General features: G+C 40.3%; 1 protein-coding gene across 6 annotated transcripts in view; it reads right to left on the reverse strand.

Annotated features, from left to right (window-relative positions):
- The window catches only part of LOC140486350 (E3 ubiquitin-protein ligase DZIP3-like), a 157,186-nt gene that overhangs the window by 85,889 nt on the left and 52,071 nt on the right, over positions 1 to 19,226 (reverse strand). For all 6 annotated transcript variants that reach the window (XM_072585360.1, XM_072585361.1, XM_072585359.1 and 3 more), the window contains 5 exons: positions 17,458 to 17,550; positions 17,035 to 17,078; positions 14,956 to 15,062; positions 9,539 to 9,814; positions 8,339 to 8,647 (listed from right to left, as the gene is read on the reverse strand). In XM_072585360.1, coding sequence (XP_072441461.1) covers positions 8,339 to 8,647; positions 9,539 to 9,814; positions 14,956 to 15,062; positions 17,035 to 17,078; positions 17,458 to 17,550 — 829 coding nt within the window. The remainder of the gene's footprint in view (positions 1 to 8,338; positions 8,648 to 9,538; positions 9,815 to 14,955; positions 15,063 to 17,034; positions 17,079 to 17,457; positions 17,551 to 19,226) is intronic.

Raw genomic sequence — 19,226 nt, forward strand, 5'->3', positions numbered from 1 at the left:
TCTATTTATTTATTCCTGTTAATTCTACTCATAATCAACAGTAAGTTTGGATCAACAAAATAAGAACCTTCAAATACACTGCTTTCAGTTAAATGTGCTAGCTGTTCCATGATCAATATAGCATAGAACCTTTAATAGTATTGAGAGCTGAAATGAAATTGGGAATTGCTACCAGTTTCTGAAAACAACCTTACATCTTCTACTTGTCTCACTTGCAGTGGATCACACACCACCTACCTGCTCAACTTTCTGCAAATCTAGTAAATATTTTCAAGTCAACCTGTTAAGACATGTTATTACACTTCTGGAGAAGTTGGGGCTTGAACCCAAGTGTCCTTACTCAGAAGTAGGGTCACTACCACCACACTATAGGACCTTATCTACAAATCTGACAGATACTTTCTGATCAACTTGGTCAGAAATGCTATTACACGTACACACTTCTGGACCAGGTGGAACTTGAACCCAGGCCTCCTATTTCAGGAGCAGGGACACTATCATTGCATCACCAGAGCCCTCTCCAATAACGTGATACAGGCAGGAACAGAATAGCACTCAGGTGCAGACAACTTAATGCAAATATGTAAAGCATGGCCTCTGCTGTGTTTGATGCTAATTGAACACATTAGGGGCTAAATGCAGGGCAGCTGATATCCAGTAGAACAAGACAATTATTTCGATTTCCAGCATTCACAGTATTTTGTTTTTATGACTACAAGACTGCTATTGTGATTTTCTGGGTAATTACAGAAAGAGGGCTTGCTTAAAAGCTGGCAGTAGGAGTAATATATGTTTCATCAATTGAAACAAACTCATCCAAAGACCACTTTCATGTTACGTTCTTTCTATTTGTGAAAAGATCCTGAAGTCTGCTACTGCAATTCTTTGCCTCAACCTGTCACTGCTCCCTGATGAAATCCAGGCAGCTTGTCTCCCATGGTAAATGAGGCTGGTTCAACACTATTTGTGTTGAAAAGTCTCATGAGCTAATGAAATCCAACCTCGCTCCTCAGCTCCCCCTGCACTCCCACCCCAAAACCTGGAAATGTTCCCTCGTCAAAAAGGTGGAAATTGGCAGAAAGTCTAGGCCATTCTGTTCATGGAAACGGAAATACTTTTCCCTAATTTGGGAGGTCAATTAAAAACCTTGACAGTAGATAGTGAGCTTTCATAAGATTACTTTAGCAAAGCCTTTGACAAGATTCTGCATGGTAGACTAATGTTCTTTAGGGAAGGAAACTACCAACCTCATCTAATGTGGCCTGCATGTGACTCTAGACCAACAGCAATGTGGTTGACTCTTAACTGCCCTCTGAACAATAAATTCTGGCCTAGTCTGTGATGCCCTCATCCCCTGAATGAATTAAAAAAAAGTCAGGGTGAGCTTGCCAATTAGATACAAAATTGTCTTAAGGGCAGAAGACAGGGTGATGGTGGAGGGATGTTTTTCAGACTGGAGGCCTGTGACCAGCAGTGTCCCACAGAATTGGTACTGGGTCCACTTTTGTTTGTCATTTATATAAATTATTTAAATAAGAATATAGAAGGCATAGTTAGTAAGTTTGCCGATGACCCCAGAATTGATGGTGTAGTGGACAGTGAAGAACATTATCTAAGACTGCAAAGAGATCTTGATCAATTTGGTTAATGGGACGAAGAGTGGCAGAAGAATTTAATTTGGATAAATACAAGGTATTGCAATTTGATAAAACAAACAAAAACAGGACCTATACAATTAATGGTAGGGCATTGGACAGTGATGTAGAACAGAGACGGAGGGGTTCAGGTAGATAATTCTTTGAAATTTGCATCACAGGTAGACAGGGTGGTTAAGGCGGCATTTAGCATGCTTGTTTTCATTGCTCAGACTTCGGAATATAGGTTATGGCTGTTCAAAACTGGTGACCTCTTCTGAAGAACTGGAGAGGTTTACAAGAGATTTATCAGGAGATTGCTGGGATGGAAGGTTTGAGTTATAAAGAGAGGCTGGGACTTTTCATTTCCTCAAGCATGGGAGGTTGAAGGGTGAATTCTAGGTGTTTATAAAATGATGAGGGGTATAGATAAGATTATTAGGTAGCTTTTTCCTCAGGTGGGGATTTAAGGGGTATAGTTTAAGGTGAGAGAAGAAAGATTTAAAAAGACATTGGGGCATTTTTTTTTGTTTTACACAGCAAGTGGCTTGTGTGGATGACCTTCCAGAGGAAGTGATAGATGGGAGTATAGCTACAATGTTTAAAAGTCATTTGGATAAGGAAGTGAATAAGAAATGTTTGGAGGGATATGGACCAAGCAACAGGCAGGTGGGACTAATTTAGTTTGAGATTATGGTCTGCATGGACTGGTTGGACCGAGAGGTCGATTCCCATGCTGTGTGACTCAGAGATAAATTGGACAGGTTGGGTGGCCTAACTGGTGAAATCTTTCCCCTCAGCTCTAATCTGAGATCACTTAACAGCCTCAATATGAATACATCACACCTCCATGGCACCATCCTTTCCAGCAGCAGAAATAGTTGTCACTGCCAGGACCTCCTAGGATAGGATCGGGCTGTGGCAAATTTAATGCCCAGTTTGTACACCAGGTCAACTGCTGCCAGCAATGAGGAGCCCTTCGCGTACACAGAGTGAGGGAAACAAAAAAAAAGCTTCTGAGGATGTAGGTGGGTTGGACGAAATTTCATTTGAAACAGAAGCTGACATTCGTAAATGTATTGCTACTTTACATCACCACCTGTCTAATCAGCTGTCTATAATAACTGCAGCTATAAGAATCAGGTTAAAAAGACTACCCATCCTTCATGTCATACCACGCTAAAACCCTAAGGAAGTGCTACATTTTTCTTAAAGTCCAACACAGCAGAACATCTTATCATTGTTCAATGTGAGAGTATCATACGCTGGAAAGCCTTCAGACAGTTATAAACATTAATTTTTATTGAATACCAAGGCAAAGAACAAACAGACAAAAAAAAAGCTGCATTTGTTTCTGGGAGTAACAAAGGAGCAAATTCTAAATCAATGAATGATCCAATTCAAATCTGTTGGAAGAGGGTGTCAACCAAGTACTGAATGGCTCGTTCGTCTGAAGCTGCAATGTTCTAGCATAGTGAAGATGACGTTTCTTCAGCTCAACGTCCTCCTCAAAAACTGCTGCTGCTGCTCTCCCAGCTCTTCAGGGGCTATTACAACCCCCTCACGTTTGCTCCAATTGTGCAAAGCGCAGCATGAAAGGATTATTTGGCCGACTTTATCTAGATGATACTGCAAAGCTCCCACTCCCTCAAGCATTTCTCATTTTCTTACTATCTGCGCAGGCCACTGAGGCCCACGTTCAACAGTGACTTTCAGAAGTGCAGCTGCACATCTTACAGGAAAGATGTTTTGATTAGATTAGATTACTTACAGTGTGGAAACAGGCCGTTTGGCCCAACAAGTCCACACCGACCCTCTGAAGAGCAACCCACCCAGACCCATTCCCCTACATTTACCCCTTCACCTAACACTACGGGCAATTTGGCATCGCCAATTCACCTAACCTGCACATCTTTGGACTGTGGGAGGAAACCAGAGCACCCGGAGGAAATCCACACAGACACAGGGAGAACGTGCAAACTCCACACAGACCGTTGAACCCGGGTCTCTTGCGCTGTGAGGCAGCAGTGCTAACCACTGTGCCACCATGCTACCCAACCACTGTGCCACTCCGGTCTACGCCAGATCAAACCAAATATTGGAACCTCACCTTTGCAAGGCCTATGATCAATTCTAGCAATATATCTGACTCTTAACTGATCCTTTGGGGCAAATAGGGATGGGCATTAAATGCTAGACTAGCCAGCAATGCCCTTATCCTAGTGGAAGAAAGGCTTGGATTGTATCAACACTCACCCTCAGTTAGTGAGTTGTGCAATGAAGTCATCTGCCATGGTTGCTAATGGGAACCCTTGTCTCCCAGTAATCATCTTGTGAAATCCTGAAATGAAGCACAAATCTGAGAGCTCTTAGGATAGGAGCATCATGGCAAGGCAGTGTAAACCTCTAAGATGTGGTATTGATGATCACAGATGATTTGTAAACTGAAGAACTGGAATTTTTTGCTGTTGATAAAGTTAGCAGTATTATGATGTGGAGCCCTCAATGCAATGTGCTCACGTTCTACAGTGCCATGCGCCTGGGAGAAGTCAGCTATTTTTGCAAAGCCTACTGTCCAAGCTGCCGCTTTGACCTTGTCACAAAGAGGCAAGATGAAGTGTATGATCTGGCACAAATTGTTCTAAGGAAGGGTCACCAGACCTGAAACGTTCACTCTGATTTCACTTCACAGTAGTTGCCAAACTTGCTGAGTTTTTTTCCACAACTTCTGTTTCTGAGCCTTGATACAGGTGTGGGTTGGAGGATTGAAAGGTCTCACACTGATCCCCAGCAGATCCTTGAAAGCAGCTAAGTGCATTAATATTTAGCACAGTTGTCACCCTAATGACCACCAACTCCTTCAGGTGACAGATCCCACTCCAGAAGATGGCAGAGTTCTGTGACAGTATCCTGGGACATTCTCACTCTATGGGAGCAATGTAACTCACTCATTTGGATGAAATCACACGGTGGACGACAGACTCTGCACCTCTTGTACCTTCTCTGCATCACGAAGGGATGTTCAGCTGTGACCTCTTGATGTGGTGGCTGTTTGGCTGCTGGACCTGGGCTTCCTGGCACATGTATTCTCCTCAACCCCTCTGCATTTGACTACGCATCGGTCATAGCGATGATCACACCTGCTATGGATCCATTAGGTTTGGCTCCAAGGAACCTACATGGGGAATTTCAAAAGCAAAGTGGATCACTAGTAATGTGAGCAGTCAACATTACCATCTCAAACAAATAACGGTAAGGCATATCCCTTTATAACCATTGTAACATGGAGGTCCTGACAATGAGAGCTGTGGAATGCCTATCCATGGCCCTTTTAGGTCAAGGATCTTATCGCAATGTATGCATCACAAGCCAATGCAGTAAAAGATTATAAATTCAAACGTGAGTACTGAAACATTGTCACATCATCCAAGAAAAGTAGCACTGCATTTTAGCAAATACTTACAGTTCATAGTGAGAAGAAATCAGCTCCATTTCTGTTACAGCCCAGGAGACCTTGGATCGTCTTCGTGAATTATGGCTCGCAAGTGACTCTGTTAATGGTATTCACTTTGCAGAGGTGACTGTGGTCAGTTTGTAATGACAATCACACGGTCAAGTTTGCTTGTGACCAGAATACATATTCCACACAGTTGGACACAGCACTTGTTTTCCATACATGGTACTATAAATACAGATGTCTTCCAAAAAAAAACCAAAGAACTCCAGATGCTGGAAATCAGAAACAAAAACAGAAATTGCAGGAAAAACTCAGTAGGTCTGGCAGTATCTGTGGAGAGAAAGTAGAGCTAATGTTTTAGGTCCAGTGACCCTTCTTCAGAACAAACTTCAGTTTTGAAGAAAGGTCACCGGACCAGAAATGTTAACTCTGCTTTCTCTGCACAGATGCTACCAGACCTGCTGAGTTTTTCCAGATGTCTTCAATCTGTTCAGTGTAAGCACCTAATTAATGTAATGGAGCCTTGAAGGACTTGACTTTGTTCACAAATCGAGTTAGTGTCCAGAGCAAGTGGTGAGTTCACTTTCATATTGGGAGCTGTTGCCATCCAATTTCTCTCCAGTGTGTGGGAAAAATAGGAAGTTGTATAAAAACAATTACATAATAATGAGATGTCAATGCATCAAAACAGGCCTCACCAGCAAGAGTCTTATCTCATTATTGAAACCTTCGGTGGTAAATTGGGACTTTCTTGAGGTTGAGCATCCCATCTTTCCAATCTTACCATATTTTCCCACTGTCTTGCCATTACCCAAATGCTTGATCCATCAGATTTCACACCCCACCCTGGGTTTCTCTGCTCAATGTAAAACCACCTCTGGTCTTTCTTCATATCTGAATCATTCCTGCCAAGCAACATCTGGCAGAATCTCTTCTGTCTCACTCTAGTCCAAAGACATTTTTCATATAGTGTTACAACTGGAACTGCACATAGCAACCTAGCTGAGATCTTACTAATGTTATATACAGGCCCATCACTATCTCCTTGCTCTTGTCTTCATGCATTGCCTAACAGAGGCAAGTATTGCATAAGCCTTCCTAATCACCTTATTACTGCCTTTGAGGATTTATGGACATGCACATTATGGTCTCACTGATCCTCTGTACTTTCTAGTGTGTCATTATTCAACACGTTAGTCTTCCAAAAATATATCACCTATACAGAATTAAATTCCATTTGCCATTGTTTCGACTTGTCTATATTATCCAGTAGTCGAAGGATTTCCTCCTTGCTCTTTACCAAACCACTAACTTTCACGTCACCTGTGAACTTACTGATCATACTTCCTACATTCATGTCTAGATCATTAACTTATACAACAAACAGGAAAGGTGGGATTGAACTCTGTGGTATGCCACTGGTCACAGGCTCTCTGTTATAAGAATACCCTTTGACCATCACTCTCTGCTTCCTGCAGTAAGCCAATTTGAATCCTATTTGACAAAATACCCTATCTCCCATGGGCTCTTGATTTCCTGGTCAATGTGCCATACAAAACCATGCCAAAAGCTTTATTGACTTAAGCCATATAGACTTCATCAACTGCACTAGCCTCACCTACACACCTTGTAACCTCTGAAATATTTATTCACATTTGCAGACATCACCATTTACAAAGGTGATGGCCTGGTATATTATTGCTAGGCTATTAATCCAGAGATAGTGAGGACTGCAGATTAAGAGTCAAAAAGGCAGCATCCAAAGAGCAGGAGAGTCAATGTTTAAAGCATAAGTTCTTCATCAGGAATGAGGGGATGGCCCAAGGGAGCGGAGATAAATGTGAGGGGGGTGGGGCTGGGGGAAGGTATCTGACAATGCAATGGAGGTGGGGGTTGATGGCGACAGGTCAGAAAGGAGGGTGGAGCGGATAGTTGGGAAGGAATATGGACAGATAGGACAGTTCAAGAGGGCAGTACCAAGTTCGGAGGTTGGATCTGGGATAAGATTGGGGTTGGGGGGGGGGGGGGGGGGGGGAAGGGGCAGTGGGGAAAATGAAGAAACTGGTGAAACCTGTGTGGTTAGATGGTCCCAAGGCAGAACAGGAGGCATTCTTAATCCAGATGTCAGGTGGCTAGAGTTTGGCGGTGGAGGAGGCCCAGGACTTGCATGTCCTTGGCGGAGTGGGAGGGAGAGTTAAAGTGTTCAGCCACAGGGCCAAGGGGTTGTTTAGTAAGTGTGTCCCAGAGATGTTCTCTGAAACATTCCGCAAGAGGAGACCACACTGAGAGCAACAGACACAGTAGATGACGTGTGTGGAAGAGCTGCTAAATTGTGTTGGATGTGGACAGAGGTGAGGGGGAGGTGTGGGCACAAATTCTTGTGGTGGCTAGGGAAGGTGCCAGGAGGAGGGGGTGGGTTGGCGGGGGCTGTGCCATTGACACTCATATCTCTTGAATGAAAACAAATGCCATGCTGACTGTACTGATTAATCTACCTCTCCAAAATTCCATTCCTTAGATATTTTTCTAGTAGATTTCCTACCACAGATGGAGTTTAGAAGTGTGATGGATGACTTTAGTAAAGATTGATAAAGTGGACAGGGAAAATACATCTCCTCTGTGAGTCAGTCTTGAACTAAGGGGGGCACTATTTAAAAATTAATGTTTGCCCTTTCAGGACAGAGTTGAGGAGATTGTTTTCCCAGAGGAAGAGTGGTTTTGAAGCTCTCTGTCTCAGGTGGTGGTGGAAGCAGCGGTGTTAAAATATTTTAAAGCCAGATGATTTTGTTGCCTCACAGGAATCTAAGAACTATTGAGGAGGGTAAATAGTAATGTGAAATTCAAAACAGACAATAGACAATAGGTGCACGAGTAGGCCATTTGGCCCTTCGAACCAGCACCACCATTCAGTATGATCATGATTGATCATCCACCATCAGTATCCTGTTCCTGCCTTGTCCCCATAACCCATAATTCCACTATCTTTAAAAGCTCTATCCACCTCTTTCTTGAAACAGATGTACAAACAGTTCATCTATGATCTTATCAAATAGTGGAGCGGGTTTAATCATGTGATCCTATAGTTGTATACTCATAATGCTCAATCTAAAGCTGGCACATTTGCTTCTGTGTGCCTGTACACATATTGAAGAATTCTGTGTTCATATGTCACTTTTGACAATTAAAGACTAATAGAGTGTCAGGATGAATAAAATGTGTTGAAATTGTGTGGTCTTCTTCAACTTACTGAATTTCTCAAACTCTCGGTTAAACTCATCAAACAAAGGCTTCAGTTTGGGTAGCCGATCTTGTTCTTCAGCCAGAGCAAACACGAACTCTCCCATCTGCCAGACATCTTTGTGACTAGTCACTTGTTCCATCAGAACATTTGGTTTTTGTTCAGATGGGGTTAATGCTAGCACCTTTACTTCTTCTTTACTTAGAGCTTTTCTTGATAGTAGCTTTTGAGCAAAGTTCAGGAGATTTTCCATATCACAAAGGATTGGAATTATAACTTTTTTGTAGCTATACAGAAAGCACAGACTACACTGATCACCTAAAAAAGAAGAAAATGATTGTTTATACACAAATAAAGGTGCATTGGGACACCTCATTCAGGAAGTGAATGGTCTATACTTGCAGCTCAAAAAAGGAGTTTGCAGCTCATCATAAGGCAATTGTTCAGAGGGAATATGAAATAAAACAGACTCCGAAAAACTGTATCAATTTTTCCCACTGTTTGGGATATACTGCCAGGTCTTTAACCAAACAAGAAAAATTAGATTAAAAAAACAGGATTCCTAAAAAAAAAGAGAGAGTGTGAACTATTGGTTGTGAGTTTTAAAGGGAAAGATCAGATATGGTGAAATAGACTGTTAAAAAAACTACTAGTCCAATTTGCATTAATCAATTACAGATTGTGGGCCAATTAGAAACCATTAAAGCAGATGAATGTTGAATAACCCGCCAGTGGTTTCAGAAACTAAATAGATTGAAGTAATGAGCACCACTAGTAACAAACTATCAAGAAAAAAATAAGTGAAATGATTTTTAAAAATGTGACAATAGAAATCTCAAATTAGATTATGTTACAATTATCATTGATATCAAGGAAACAGAAGCTGGGGAAAATTCTACCGCTAGTGACAATATTGCTTTTAATGGTAGTGGTGTTTTAGAATAAAAAAGGCTTTTGTGTAACCAGATTTAAGATCGACATGGCATTTTGCAAGGAAGCCATGAATACAGGCATGACACAGTTAAAAGAAAAAATTAGAAGTCATCTAGCAACAGAAGGAAAAACACCCTGAATACTTGATTTCAACCTTCATCCTGAGAGGTTTCCAAAATCCATTTACACCAAAAGTGTCATTCTATTTAAATATTTCAGTGGTGGTCTTTAAACTGAGGTCAGCTCAGCACAAGAAAAATTAAAACTCAATCTTACCCAGTTCCAAAATGTACGTTATCCATTTCTTTAGTTCAGGGTGATTAGAAAGATCCTCATCTTTAAGCATCATTAAAAATTGTCTGATTTTAAAATTGCAGTTCCACCTTAAAACATGGTTTAGAATAATTTCTGCAGTAATTTCGCTGCTTTTCTCCATAAATACTTTTTTCAAATCCCAACTGATTATTAGTTCAGTTACTTTTCCAGTTTCAACAATTGCATTTTCAATTAACTTTCTTTTCAGAATGATTTCACGGTACAAGCGACATTCATCTGCAAGAGGCAACAGAATTTGGTAGATGTTATTCACACACACACTAAAAAAGTCATATGCATATTTACAGCTGTTTACATTTGACAAGGAGACAACATTTTACATTACGTTGTGTTGGAACATACTGTGACATATATCGAGCAACATCAAGATGTGCCACACTGCTTCAGCATAAAGGCCAAATTTAGGATTGTCATATTGTACATTTTTATGTTTTTTTTAAAAATGATGATCTGTAATATCCTTTAAAGCTCTATTATTAAAGCATTACTTCCCCATATTTCCCAAAGAGTTGTAACATTCTTTGGTAAATCAGTCATTTTATTTGCATAGATCTTATCTGCAGGATGGAAATTTATAAATGGAAATATTTAATATTCCATTTAACACACAGAAAAAAATTTCCTGATTTGTAGAAATCTGTTTTCAATAATGACATCAGCATTAAGTGAAAAGAAACAATAGCAGTTACTAAAAAAGTGACAAATAGAATAAATTTTCCTAACTCTCCATACCTAAGAAAATGAGAACTACATCCTTTATATAATAAACAATAAATAATGAATGCAACGACTTGGCAAAAATGAATGTCCATCCTAAAAGCAGTATTACTGCAGGCTACATGTGTCATGTTTAAACAAATTCCTAGTCATAATTTGAAGTATACTATGACAAACAATATTTATTAGTGATTTTTGAGAATATTTATTATTTATTTAAGGAAATGGTATATCCTCTGGTTCCCTGGGTAGGCTATCCCAATCATTTTGTAGAGTGCTTCACTGCCAGAACTTACAAACAAACACCAAGACATAGCTTGGCTGGTAGCAAGAAAGGGCTTTCCTGTTACAGCCTTCCTGCATGCACAAAGTCTCAGCCCTTCACACACAGTTTTCGAGATAGCTATGTTATGGAAGAAACCATTGATTACCTCCTCGTGGAATGTGGCTTTGCAGAAAAAAAAGGCCTGGGGAGAGAGAGAGATGCAATGGCTTTTGTCAAGGTTCATTCCAAGCAGCTCTCCATAGGTCCAGGGACAGAGTGCAGACAATGGTACTGACAAGATTGTATATAGAGAGCCAGTACAGACTTGATGATTGGAATGGCCTCCTCTTGTAATAACCACACTTAAACATTAGCAGAAATTGCTAGAGAAACTAAGCACTTATGGCAGCATCTATTGAGATAAAACAGAGTTAATGTGCTGAGTCCAGCGTCCCTTCTTCAGTTCTACAAATGCTGCCAGACCTGCTGAGTTTCTCCAGCTATTTCTGATTTTGTTTGCTTTACATGTGCAGCATCTGCAGTTCTTTGTTTATTTTTATGATTGTAGACTGCTGTCGTCATTGGATGATTATAAGCTATCACTGATGTGCAAAAATAAGATTCACGATAGGAGCTTTAGATAACACAAATCTTCTTCCAATATTATTAAATCATTAGAAATATATTTTGGTTCTGTCTTCACAAAGGAGGACACAAACCACCTCCCAGAATTGGTATGATGGGAGAGAAGAACTGAAGGAAAGTAGCATTTGTAGTGAAAAGGTACTGGGGAAATTGATGGGATCAAAGGTGAATAAATCCTCAGGGAACGGCTATCTACATCACGGTGTATTGAAGAAAGTGGCTCGAGAAAAGAGTGGATACATTGGTGGTCATCTTTCAAGATGCTATAGACTTTGGAACAGTTCCCATGGATTGGAAGGTAGCTAATGTTCCTGATGAAGGGCTCCTGTCCAAAACGTCAAATTTTCCTGCTCCTTGGATACTGCCTGATTTGATGTGCTTTTCCAGCACCACTCTAATCTTGACTCTAATCTCCAGCATCTGCAGTCCTCACTTTCGCCTAGCTAATGTAACATCTCTAATTTAAAAAGGTCAAGAGAAAACAAGGAATTATAGACCGCTTAGCTTGACATCAGTAGTACAGAAAATGCTCGAGTCCATTATTTAATAATATAGGACTTTAATAGCAGAGACGAAAGAGTGAGGACTGCAGATGCTGGAGATCAGAGCTGAAAAAAGTGTTGCTGGAAAAGTGCAGCAGGTCAGGCAGCATCCAAGGAGCAGGAAAATCGATGTTTCAGTAAGAACGGCTATTGCCCGAAACGTCGATTCTCCTGCTCCTTGGATACTGCCTGACCTGCTGCGCTTTTCTAGCGACACATTTTTCAGCTTTATTAGCAGAGAACTTGGTGACAAGATTGGACAGAGTTAGCATAGATTTATGAAAGGGAAATCATGCTTGACAAAACTATTGGAATTACTTGAGGCTGTAACTCAGAGTTGATGAGGGGGAACTAATGGATGTTGTTCACTTAGATTTTCAGGTAGTGTTTGATAGGGTCTCCCATAAGAGATTATTTGTAAATTAAAGTGCATGGGATGGTGGGGGGGGGGGGGGGGGGAGAGAATAATTACTGACATGGACAGACAACTGGCTGGCAGAGAGGAAACAAAAAGTTGAAATAAATGGGTCATTTTCTGAGTGGGAACCAGTGGGGTAACTGCAAGATCCAGATATTCACAACATATAGTTTAGATGAGGGAACTAAACACAACATTTCCAAGATTTCAATTAACACAAATCTGGGCGGGAGGGTGAGCTATAAGGAGGATGCAAAGATGTAATTTAGACAAGTTGTATGATTATACTTCAATGCCATGCATTTTCCTGATGTAGATATAAGTGGCATCATCCACTTGGTAGTAAAAACAAGGAGGCAGTTTCTTATCTGAATGGCAAATTGAGAAAGGGGATGTGCAACAAGACCTGGGAGTCCTTGTAAACCAGTCACTGAAAGAATGCAGGAGGTCAAGAAAACAAATGTAATGGTGGCTTTCATAATGAGAAGATACAAGTACAGAAACAATGGGGCAGTGTCTTGGTGAAACCACACCTGGAGTACCAGTTTTGGGTCTCAGAGCCACAGAGTCAAACGGCAGAAACAGACCCTTCGGTCCAACCAGTCCATGCCAAACATAATCCCAAACTACTCTCATCTGCCTGCCCCGGTTCATATCCCTCCAAACCTTTCCCATTCATGTACTTATCGAAGAGTATTTTAAACATTGTAACTATGCCCACATCCACCATTTCCTCAGGAAGTTCTTTTCACAAATTAATCACCCCCTGTGTAAAATATTTGCCCCTAATGTCTTTTTTAAAACTTTCTCCTCTCACCTTAAAAGTGATGTCCCCCAGTCTTGAAATCCCCCATCCTAGGGAAAAGACACTTACCATTAATCACATCTATCTCCTCATAATTTCATAAACCTTTAAGGTCACCTTTCAATCACCTATGCTCCAGTGAAAAAAGTCCAAGCCTATCTCGCCTTTCTTTATAAGCCAAACCTTCCATACATGGCAACATCCTGGTAAACCTCTTCTGAACCTCTATCTAAAAAAAATCCTTCTTATATTAGGGTGACCAGAACTGGACACAATATTCCAGAAGGGGTCTCAACAATATCCTATACAACTTCAACATAACTTCCTAGCTCCTACAGTCAAAGAACTGAGCAATGAAGGCAAGTGTGCAAACCTTTTTAACTACCCTGTCTATATGTGATGCAAACTTCAAAGAATTATGTAGTTCCCAGTTCTACAACACTACTCAGGGCCTTAGCATTAATTGTGCAAGTCCTACCCCTGTTTGTTGTACAGAATTGTAAAATGACCCGTTTACCCAAATTCAACTCCATCTGCCATTTTTCAGCCGATTGACCCATTTGATCAAAATCCTTTTGTCATCTTAGAAAATCGTTCTCACTTTGTCTGAGGAAGGATGTTCTGGCTATGGAGGGAATGCAACAAAGGTTTGCGAGACTGATTCCTAGGATGGCTAGTCTGATGTATGAAGAGATACTGGATTAGTTAGGACCATAATCACTGGAATTTACAAGAAAAAGGGAGGAATCTCATGAAAATTTATACTAACAGGAGCTGTGTAGGGGAAATGATTCTTCATGACGAGGGAGTCCAGAACCATGACTCTCAGTCTAATGATACAGAGTAGGTCATGTAGGACAGATGGGGAAAAATGTATTTACCCAGAGAGTGATGAGCCTCCCAAATCCTCTGCCACAGAAAGTGGCTGAGGCAAAAACATTGAATGTCTTCAAGAAGGCAACAGCTATAGCTCTTAGGGGCTGAAGGGATCAATGGATATAGTGGAGTGGGCTCAAAGGGCCAAATGGCCCATTCCTGTTGCTATTTTCTATATGAGTGTTTGGGGATACGATTTGTGGGGGCAGGAGGTGGAATTTCCAAAGTTAAGCTGAGGAAACTGAATTACTTCCTGTAGGCTGTACAAGTTTACCAAAGAAGAAATTCATATTGCACTCCATGTAATGTTCTCGACCAGTTTTATAGTACGTGGGAGAAGAATTTTCCGGATTTGTTTTCCCTTATTGGCCCTGGGTTTCTTCTGGATATTTTGTGCCTCTTTTAGGTGTTTGATGGTCACTGAGGGTTGGAGATGTCTCACTATTATGTTCCTGGCATAGGTGTAGGATGATCTAGACTGCCCAATTTGTCTTTTCCTGCTCATTATTTTCACTTGTTTCAGGAGTGCAAGCACAATGAAACACTATTTCTTTTCAACAATCCCTCTCCTACCATCTTCCTTACATTAAAAGTGAATGGATTTCACAAGTACTTAGCTAGTTGATAAGGACTTTAGGACTTTAAGTTATTTAAAGGTGCTGTATAAATGGAAGCCTTTTTTTTACTTCATCACATGAACAGCAACTTCCCTCTGCAAAGATTATACATAAACCACCCCCAAGGCGCCTCCCAGAAGCATAATTAGGCAAAAACAGAAGTCAAGCCAAAGAGGATATTATGAACAGTGACTGAGAAGAATAATCAAAGATGTTGATTTTAAGAAAAATCTTAAAGGAGTAGCGATACAGTTAGGGAGAATTCTCAAGCCTGTGGCTTGTACAGCTAAAGATACAGTCAATCACAGAGCTAAGAGATTGGGTAAGAGATAGGACAAGGCTGAAGGTGAAGGAACACAGAATTCTAAATCCGTCATGGAGCTGGAGGAAGACCAGTGAAGCACAAAGGGATTTAAAACAAGAAGCTAAGCAACAGCCACAACTGAAGTGATTAACGACAGACCAAACAAACCTGCCAGCAGATCGGTTTCTTTTTCTTTCCTTTCTTTCTCACACTCATTCTGTTCATTACGTTTACTCAATCCTTCCAAGGTATTTACAGCCTTTTGTTCACGTTTTCTATAAAAAGGAAAATAAAATATTAAATCAAAAGGAAACCTAGCTTCTCTTTTGTAGGACAAGTTGAATATACTGAATAGGTTGATAAGACCCACAACTGACCCAGATATACCGATAGCTGGTTTCCCCATCTCTGAAGTGTGGACTGGAGTTCTGCATCAGGACCATTCGCAATCACTGACACAGCTAACACCGTGGGAATTGCCTGGGAAATCGAGATCTTCATAGGGCAATTCCTCGCCTTCTGGAACTCTCTAAAAAAGCCCCTTAAAGTTAGAAACTCAAGAGACTTCAGCTCAGTTAAACTTAATAGTTACTGAGGAAACATTAGGGGATAAAAAAAATATATAGTTCTTCAGAAGCTGTTAAACTGATCTCCCCAATTATATGTGAATAACTTGACACCCTTAATCTCCAACAGCCCACTGGACAAGCATTGCTGATCTCCCTGCACCCAGAAGCAAACTAGTTCTTGATGACCGGGTGCCTACAATGCCACAAACTGATCTGACTACACCACTCTCCAAAAACTAGACTTGACAGAAATTCTGACCCATTAACTTGACCCTACCTGCTGGACATGTTACACCCAACTTGACCCACCCCCAGCCAACTGAGCCCTCGAGATGCCAAAACAGTCCACTTCCATATGCAGCAAGACCTGGATTATGCTCAGAGCTGGGCTGACAAGTGGCAAGTAAAATTCGTCCTGCACAAGTGGCAGGCAATCGGCATTTCCAAGGAGGGAATTTAACCATCACCTCTTGATAATCATGACATCACTGAATTCCCTACTACCAACATTCTGTGATTACCAATGATCAGTAAGTGAACTGGACTAGCCATTGACGAAAAGAGCAAGTCAGAGTCTGGAAATTCGGTGATGAGTAACCCACTCCCTCTTTCCCCAAAGCCTGTACAACATTTACAAGTCAGGAGTGCATTGGAATATTCCCCACTTCCCTGGATGTATGGAGGTCCTATGATGCTTAAGAACCCTGACACCATCCAGACAAAGCACCTTGCTTGATTGATATCCCATCTGTCAGCTTCAGAATTCCATCACTTTATCACTGTTGTATAGCACTGCAATGTGTATCATCTACAAGATGCATGCAGTAACTGACTAGGAATTCTTGAATAGCACCTTCCAAACTCAAGACCTCCACCACACTGAAAGACAAGGGCAACTGATACATGGGAATATCTCCAATTGCAAGATCCCGTCCAAGCCATTCACCATCCTGACTTGAAATATATCACTGTTCCTTCACGGTCACTGGGTCAAAATCCTGGAACTCCCTTCCTAACAGCAATGAGGGTATCCCTACATCCAAAGGACTGTGGTGCTTTAAGAAAGCAGCTCAGCACTATCTTCTCCTGACTTAACCAGGAATGGCCACATCCCACAAATGTAAAAAGAAAAAAAATCCCAACTCCTCAGATCCTCAAGAGTGTCTCGCTGGGCCTTAGGATACAGTCAAAAACTGAACGAAATTAAACTTCTTCAGAAACTGCTCTAAGCAAAATCTATGAAATGATTCAAGTTTCCCAATGTAGTAAAACATAAAACTAATCAAAAGTCCATGTGTGGCAAATAAAAACACTGCATTGTCATATTGACATTTCCCAATTAGTAAAATCCAAAATGATTTTACTAAAATCACATCATTATCTTCCAATTTTTCTCCCCAGTAATTTATGTGGCTTGTGTTCTATGCATTCCCCCTACCTCTATACCCTGCCTGACTCACACTTTGTCCTACACCCTGAACAGCTATCTCTTTTAGTTCTTCCTCCTAACCTATTGCTTTACTACTTCCCCACAAACTTCATTCCATTAACTATCTTTCTGATAATTGTTTTGAATGTTCAAGCTGCTTTCTCAATTTGAATGCATTTAATTATACTAATGCCGTAACACAAATGCAATGCAGTTAACAAATGCAGTTTATTCTTTTAAAACACTTACATAGTTGAAATTCGTGATGACAGATCTGAATTTTTTATTTCAAACTGCAAAAGAAACATTTTAAAGTTAAAGCAATTCACAAGATTAAAAAAAGGCATAAATTAAGGAGGTAGAATTAAGCAGCTCAAAACCTGAATAGGTTCCACAATTTAGAAATCGCACTAATTTTGGGCAAAACAGATTATTTAAATAATGCAGATCAAAATTAATAATACAAAATAAAATATCAAAACAGTGAACTCAGACTTAAATTATAATTTAATGTAGAGTTCAAACTCATTATCTAACTAGAATTAGAAATAGACTGTATTCCAGCTATACCACCTGTGATGCTAGGCATCAGGGATTTGATGGCAATATTCTAAGCTCACTAATCTTACCCTAACATAGAATCATAGAATCCTTTAACAGTCTAATTCTTACCTCAGTCTGTGCAATTCCTGAAGCATTGTGAATTACACATTTTATGATCAGACCTTGACAATCACTGTTCAGACATTTCATTGAACAGAAATCCTAAAATACAGAAAATAAATAAAACCATTTTTATTTTTGAAGTCAAGGCAAATGCAAATTAAAACTGGAGGTCTGATTTTCAGACATGTGGAACTTCAAAAATCTGGTGGGATGTGGATTCGAAAATCCAGCTCCCATTTCTGGCAGATTCCATTTTTGCAAGATGGGGGAAAGTTATAATTCAAACAGTTGTGAAGTGTGAACTTAGCAGGAACATTTGCATTTAGAGCGGAGTTCAAACAGGCTGTTTTGGCTTTTCCAGCAACTTAATCAGCAGTGGGGAAGTCACAAATTAATGCAACCAGTGCACATATCCTTGAAGGGCAGCCAAGATCTATTTAAAGGGTCATAGTATGTTTGTTTTTAAATTTTGTACTTTGAACATTGAAAAAGGAGCTGTCAGTAAGACAAAAGCTAGACTTTTTATTGACAGATTATATAATGTAAGAAAAAACATAACCATTTGTTTCACATTTTCACCAAAGTTCCTCGATGACATTTCCCCGGAGAGCTATTGTTATAATTAGAAATGCCTGGTTGAATTTCCAAAGGTTTAAAAGCAGATATCACAGCAAAGGGCTCTGAGTTCACAGCTTAATTAATAGTTTGGAGAGGATCTTGAGGATTAGCTGTCTTTAACGTGGCTACTCAACAGAGGTGTGTTTGTTTTTATAGTATTAAGAGGTTTAAAAGCTTTGATGAATAGGAGTTTCTTTTCACTATCAAGTATACATGAATAAAAAATTATTATATTGCTGGAAGTTTTTTTTACATAAAGACGTGGTTCCTGAGACCTACTACATATATGATGATTATGGAAATAACATGAGAGGTTTGACATGATATGTAGGTGAGTGGGGGCAATGTCTGCACAGGGGTATGAGGGGGCATGAGTTAACATGGAGATGGTATGGAGATTGGGAAATAAGGACTAGAGGGCCTAACAACTTTTAAAACAACTGGAATAAAGTCCCAGGGAACATAGGTAGACTTCCTAATGATGCTCGAATCAAAGAGTGTGGTGCTGGAAAAGCACAACCGGCCAGGCAGAATCCGAGGACCAGGAGATTCAACGTTTTGAGCATAAGCTCTTTATCAGGAATCATGCTGCCTTGACATTCACCTATCCTCAAAATTGCCAATGATTTGCTTTCTGATTGGCAGGATAGAATCTATTATGCTCACCCACCACCAATGTTTAACAGGATACTTCAAATTTAGACAGGTCTACAAGTGGGAAATGTCAGGACTCTATCTACCTCCCTTGGTAAAAAAAAATCTAGCTCTTTATCTTTCAGGACAGTAGAAGTAGAACTTCAGAAGGTCATCGACAAGCTGGAGTGGTTAGATAGGTGGCAGATGAGTTGCAATGTACAGGAGTGTGAGGTGATATATTTTCGTGGGAAGAACATCAAAAGACAATACAAAATAGGGGTACAATTCTAAAGAATTGCAGAAGCAGAAGAACTGGGAGATATCTGCATAGAGGTCACTGCATGTGGCAGGAGAAATAAACAGAGCATCAAATAAAGAATAAAAGGATCCTTGGCTTTATTAATAGGACCATAGAGTACAAGAGCAAAGAGGGGGTGCTGAACTTGTATCAGACACTTTTAGACCTCAGCTAGAGTACGGTGTACAATGATGCAAACGTATTGGAGAGTTTACTGAGGCTG

Source organism: Chiloscyllium punctatum, chromosome 15 (assembly GCF_047496795.1).
Source record: "Chiloscyllium punctatum isolate Juve2018m chromosome 15, sChiPun1.3, whole genome shotgun sequence".
Classification (NCBI taxonomy): domain Eukaryota; kingdom Metazoa; phylum Chordata; class Chondrichthyes; order Orectolobiformes; family Hemiscylliidae; genus Chiloscyllium; species Chiloscyllium punctatum.